This window comes from Lemur catta, chromosome 2, assembly GCF_020740605.2.
Source record: "Lemur catta isolate mLemCat1 chromosome 2, mLemCat1.pri, whole genome shotgun sequence".
NCBI lineage: Eukaryota > Metazoa > Chordata > Mammalia > Primates > Lemuridae > Lemur > Lemur catta.
Genome location: NC_059129.1, coordinates 34,036,259 through 34,042,258, shown reverse-complemented (window position 1 = coordinate 34,042,258; position 6,000 = coordinate 34,036,259). Strand labels below are relative to the sequence as shown.

The following is a 6,000-nucleotide window of genomic DNA, read 5'->3' as shown; positions in this document are numbered from 1 at the left end:
CACGCACTACCCCGCCCTTGCCCCTCTAGCCCCGCCCTCCCTCTGGCCCCGCCCCGCCCCTCGGCTCCGCCCACCGCGCGCGGCGCGCCACCTCCCTCTCCGCCGGCCGGTCCGGCCTCCCCGGCGGTTGCGCGCTCCGCCTCCTCCCTCTGCGCCCGCGCGCGCCTTCCCCGCCCTGCCCGGCTCACTCCTTTCGGGGCGGTTGGGCCGCGCGCCTGTGGGGGCGGGGCCCGGAGGAGGCGACCGAGCCAATGGGGCGCGGCGGCGGTGGTGGCGGTGGCGGCGGCGGCGGAGGCGGCGGCGGCGGCTGGGTCGGGCCCCGACGGGCGGCGGCGGCTGAGGTGGAGGCGGAGGGAGGCGGCGGCGGCGGCGGCGGCGGAGGGGGGAAGATGGCGGCGCCCGTCCTGCTGAGAGTGTCGGTGCCTCGGTGGGAGCGGGTGGCCCGGTATGCAGTGTGCGCCGCCGGGATCCTGCTCTCCATCTACGCCTACCACGTGGAGCGGGAGAAGGAGCGGGACCCCGAGCACCGGGCCCTCTGCGACCTGGGGCCCTGGGTGAAGTGCTCCGCCGCCCTTGCCTCCAGGTAGCCCGGCTGGGAGGAACGGGCCGGGAGCGGCCGAGCGGGGCGAGGGCGGAGGCTGGGGGTGGGGAGCGCGCGGCGGGAGCTCGGGCCTGGGGGGCGGCGGGGACCGGACCGTGGAGGGACCGGCGGTGTCGGGGCGGGCGTAGGGGGCGGCGGCTGGGTGCTCCTGCCGGGTGGGCGGCCCGCGCCCAGGCCGCCGGGCTGAGGTGGCGGGGCCGCGAGGCCGCCGGGGAGGGATGAGATGGCAGAGTGCAGCCGGGAGGCCGGAGCGGACCGGGAGCAGTTGGGCAGGCTCGGGCCGGGCTGGGGAGGAGCGCGAGAGGTTTGCGGAGGGTGGGTCCGGCCGGCTTGACAGGTTTCCTGGTTTTTGCCATGGGAGGCGGGTCAGGGGTGTGGGACCCTGTCCGCGGGATCCGTGAGGCCGGTGTCCACCTCCTGTCCCCCCGTCGCTGCAGCCCGAAGCTGTGCGGCCGGCGTGGGCTCAGGGGGGTTGCATTTCCCGCTGTCTTCCTGGTGCTAGGACAGGTGTTTCCGTGGTCAGGCCTCTTTGTACTATGTAGCGCTAGTGAGAATTTGCAGACTTCTTGAGACGGTGACATTTGCGGGCAAACATGAATTTGACCCTACTCTGGAAGAAGATACTGGCACTTAACATATCTGATTTCTTGGATTCCCCTCGGATATTTCTGTGTGCCCTGGAGGGGGAAATGATCTGAGTTTGGGTCTAGTTTAAGCTTAAATTGAGTAAGAGATGAGTACGTTATGTGTAGTGATGGTGTTACAGGCATAAGGTTGACTTTTCAGCGTTGTTTTAGTAAAATGGGATACCCACAAAAGACTAAAAATACACACTTTGCTAAACTGGAGCAATTGGTTTGTTTTACTGATCATTTTAGTTATTTTAAAATGTTGCAATTGATTTGTCCGTTACAGTTTATTTTAATGCATTAAATTTTCCTAGGCAAGTTACTTTGAAAAACAGGGTATTTTACATTTTAAAAGTGGCTGCTGTTTTTTGTATTGGGGGAGCCATTAAAAAATACAGGCAAAGGCAAAGAAATGATTGCAAAATTGATAGGTTGCAATTTTAATAGAGACTGCCTAATAGTTTGATGTTTGTTAACAGTGACATTTGAGCAATTTCTCCTCGTCTTGATCCGTAAATTGGTAGGTAGACAGAAATGTATGTGTAGCTTACTAGTTTATTTTAACCCACATACTGTTGATTATATGAACAGTATTGAAGAAAAGAAAATGAACAAGCTAGATTTGAGTTTGTCTTGTTACTGTTTACAAACTTCAGTGTACCAATCTTTTAGACAGCCTTTTTCATGGACCAGGTACTCTATCTCACTTACTCTTAAACCAAAATCCTGTAGCTTTTTAGAGGGGAAATACTTATCATTATGGCTACATTACACATACTTATACATGCATTTAAAACGTAGGTATAAGTTTACAGTGGAAAATACACTGATGTGACAAAAAGCTCACATTTGTTGTTGCTCATTTTGAACCAAGTTAATACGGTTATTAGACTCTCAGATACCCTTTGAGAACCACTGAGTATATTTAATGCAAACATTTTTATGTTATTTTCCCCTTTTGGAAAGGACTTTTAAACCTAAAAGTACCTTGCACCCAAAGTTAGTTGAATGAATCAATACCTAATGAAAAGACTATGCGGTAGCATGTTTCAAGTATTTTAAAAACAAAGAACTAAAAATAACATTTGATATTAGTTTAATATGAAATTTAGACAGAATTATTACGAATTTTAGATTTTTTTGAAACATCATGTAGTCTACAGTAAATTTAATGAACCTTTTAACGTGTGGATGTGGAAAGAATACTGTGTGCTTAAGTTCTTAAAATTGACTTTTCTTTAAAAGTAGTATTTTTGAACCACATACTAAGTTTAGACTGTAAATAGTTCTCATAGTTATATATTCTGCAAGAGCCATGTTTTTGTGCTTTTTCCTTTTCACTTTTTAATAAAGTGCCACAAAACATCAAGTAGTATATTAAAAGTATATGTAAGTATGTGTAAGACTAAAAATAACTGGATATCTTTAGTTTTAAATGTGAATTTAATATGTGACTGAAACTGATATTTAATTATATAGTCCTGTACGTACAACATTTTAACTTTGCTGTCTGCTAAAGGACCATAGGTAAGAATAAGATATGCTAATAAGAGGAGTAAATAACTTACTTGCCATGCATACAATGAAATTATTTCAAGAAGTTTGTCTAGTTTGATCAGCCTGTTTATAAACTACTTGCAAAATCATATATATATATATATTCTTAATTTAGATGTGGAAATTTAAAAATTAAAGTGGCCTAAGTCTGATTTATAGACTTTTTTTGGGTGGGGAAGTGGGTAGAATAAACATCATTAAAAGTTACAATTTTGTCAAGGTGAAAAAGACTTTAAATGAAAGCTCATTATTAGACACCTCAGGTTAGTTCCTTTGAGTATTGATTGCCATGTAGCAATAGTATTCAAAGAAAAAAGAAAGTTTGAGCCCAGGCTCTAGTTAATAGAATTGAAGAAAAGTTAACAGATGACAAAGATTCTGAGGGAAGTTCTCTTCCATGATCCATGTTAACCCGTGACACTGGATTGCTTCAACTCACTTTATTCTCATTTCTCAATCCTTAGGTATCCTAATTCAGATAGAGTAGGGTAGAGATTAATGAGAGAATCTTTTTTTTTTAAATTTTAGCATATTATGAGGGTACAAAAGTTTAGCTTATGTATATTGCCCTGACACGCTTAGTAAGAGAATCTTGAGGGGCATGTGTGTCTATGTGTAAGTCCTCTAGTGTTTTGGCAGACATAATTATGTGAAGGAATAGTTTCAGATTTTTGGATTTCAAAAGAAATATTTCCCCCCAAATTCAAAGACTGCAGTAAAATTGCAATTTCCTTATTCTACCTAGCATAACCAATAAAAACAGCAACAGTAACTCACACCACTGCTGTCACCATCGTTTTATGTAACAAAAGGATATTTTCACTCAATTTGAAAGAACAGAATTTCAGAATAAAAGACCATTTAGCTTTATTGAAAAGTTTACTTTCTTGTCCTTATTTTTCCCCATTTTTACATAAAGTGGTAAAAACTCTGCTGCAAGCCTGTATCAGCCTACCAGTCATCATTAAGTAAGCAACCTCTTCCCCTTTGGTTTGGTGCACTGAGGTCAAATCCAAGGAATCTGGGTGCACTCCTAGCTCTGCCACATATTAGACTTATGGCCTCAAGCTAGTCACTTATCTTCATGAAGCCTCAGTTTCTTCATATGTTAAATAGGGATATTAAAACCTACTTTGCCAGGCAAATATTAGGATTAAAGATGATATATGTATGTACCTCAAATAAGGTAGTACTCAGTTATAGCTGTTATCATTGATTGGAGGTGCCAGTTTTTTTTTTTTGCAGTGTCTAGTAATATTAATAAATGCCTTTAAGTATAATAAGTTTCTTGTCTTAGGTATAGTCCTTTATGTACTTAAATGTTGTTTTAGTGTACTTCATTGCTTACTCCGTGGCATAGCATAAAGACGTAAAGTCCACTTAAGACAATTTCAGAAATAGTACAAGAGAAACAAAAATATATGTGGAATATTTATAGGTATTTCCTATATATATTAGACCCCCTCTAAGAAGGGTATCTATGTAAGAAAAGTACAAATGATTTTGAGAGGCTAATAGGCCTGACAATTCTGTAGTTCTCAAAACTGTAAAAATAGTATAGTTGTTCCTTGGTATTTGTCAGGTGTTGGTTCCAGGACCTCTGCTTATGTTGCATACTTAAGGCCCACCATCAGCCCTGGGGAACCTCCATGTACAATAAGTTGGACCTCCACACACTTGAAGGCTTTGTATCTTGAAACTACTGTATTTTCAATCCTCTTTGGTTGAAAAAGATCTACGTATAAGTGGACCCATACATTTCAAACCCATGTTGTTTGAGGGTCAACTGTATTTGAAAATCCTTAAGTCCACCAAAGTTTCCTTGTTTTACCAAATGTTGGGCTAGTACCTTTCCCATATCTAAAAAAAGTACTATCTATTTACTACCCTCCATTGAGATAATAAATTTTTGGAATTAGGATAGAACCTAGACATGTTTACTGCTCTTTGCTTCTTCCAACTGAAACTTCGAGGTTAATTGACTTGCCCAAGATAACATAGGTAGCAAATTGAGACTAGAAGCCTGGCTTCCAGAGTACTTGTTTAGTCCTCCCCAACCCTCATTTTAAAAATGAAATTCTTGTATAGGTAATGTATTCCTTGCTTCGGATTTGAAAGATAACAAAGCATTTATAGTTAAAAGTCTGCCCCAGACATACAGTTGTCCTTCTCCATAAGCAGTTACAAAACTTTCCAGAGCCTTTTGATGGATTTACAAGCATAAATATGACCATATCATTCTCCCATTTTTTTAAACATGACAGTACATACATTCTGATCTGTATCCTGTTTTTTTGTTTAACATTCTTTCCATCACCACCATACTTTAAGTGCTTATATGTGTATTTAGTGAAATGTTAATAACTGCCAGTGTGTAAAACAAAATTTGTTCTAGTAGTTTTGACTAACCAAGATGAATTTAAGAAATAAGGTACTTATGTTATCATTGTTTCTTGGTGTGCAAATTTCAAAATATTAACTCAGAGTACATGAGGAATAGAGAGATACCACCAAGAGGTGAATCTGGACTGCCCTGCATTAGAAATAAATATTAATACTTATAGATAATATTTGCTATATGCTAGGCAGCATTCTAAATGCTTTATATATTATAAATTCTCGTAACAGTCCCATGAGGTAGGTAACTTTTATAACCATTTTACAGGTGAGAAAACTGAGGCACACAGAATGTAAATGAAATTTGATCCGGTTAGCACCAGTGGCAGACGACTGATTCTAACCCAGGCAATCTGGCTCAAGAGTCCAAGCTCTTCACCACTACTTTAAATTCCTTTTAGGTCTAATATTGATATATGACACCCATACAAGCCAAATTAAAAAAATATATTATGCAAACAGTAGTGCCATTTTTTACACCTGTATGACAAAAACGCCTAGAGTTTGTATCATAGCTTTTACCTGTTTAGAACAATCTTTTTGAAAAGCAAGAACATAACTCTGATGGCATGGTATTCAAGAAGTAAGTTCCTGGAGTCTTTGTCTTCTAAGCCTAAACCTGTGAAGACCTGGCATTTTTCATACCCAGTGAGTTAACAGGTAGGCTGTGGGGTGAGCTATCGGGAAGACTTATCAGGTTAGCTTAGGGAAGAAAGATAAGTAGATCTAGGCACCTGGAGGTAGGGAAGAGGGGAAGAGTTTGAGTCCCCAGATTAATCTAAGCAAGGGATACTCAACCTTTGCTGGACTGTGTTA

General features: G+C 42.2%; 1 protein-coding gene across 1 annotated transcript in view; it reads left to right on the top strand.

The window, feature by feature from the left end:
- The first annotated feature begins 289 nt into the window (after positions 1-289).
- Positions 290-6,000, top strand: part of VKORC1L1 (vitamin K epoxide reductase complex subunit 1 like 1) — a 67,352-nt gene continuing 61,641 nt past the window's right edge. The window contains exon 1 of the mRNA XM_045543204.1: positions 290-583. Within this exon, the coding sequence (XP_045399160.1) occupies positions 390-583 (194 nt within the window). The 5' untranslated portion in view covers positions 290-389. The remainder of the gene's footprint in view (positions 584-6,000) is intronic.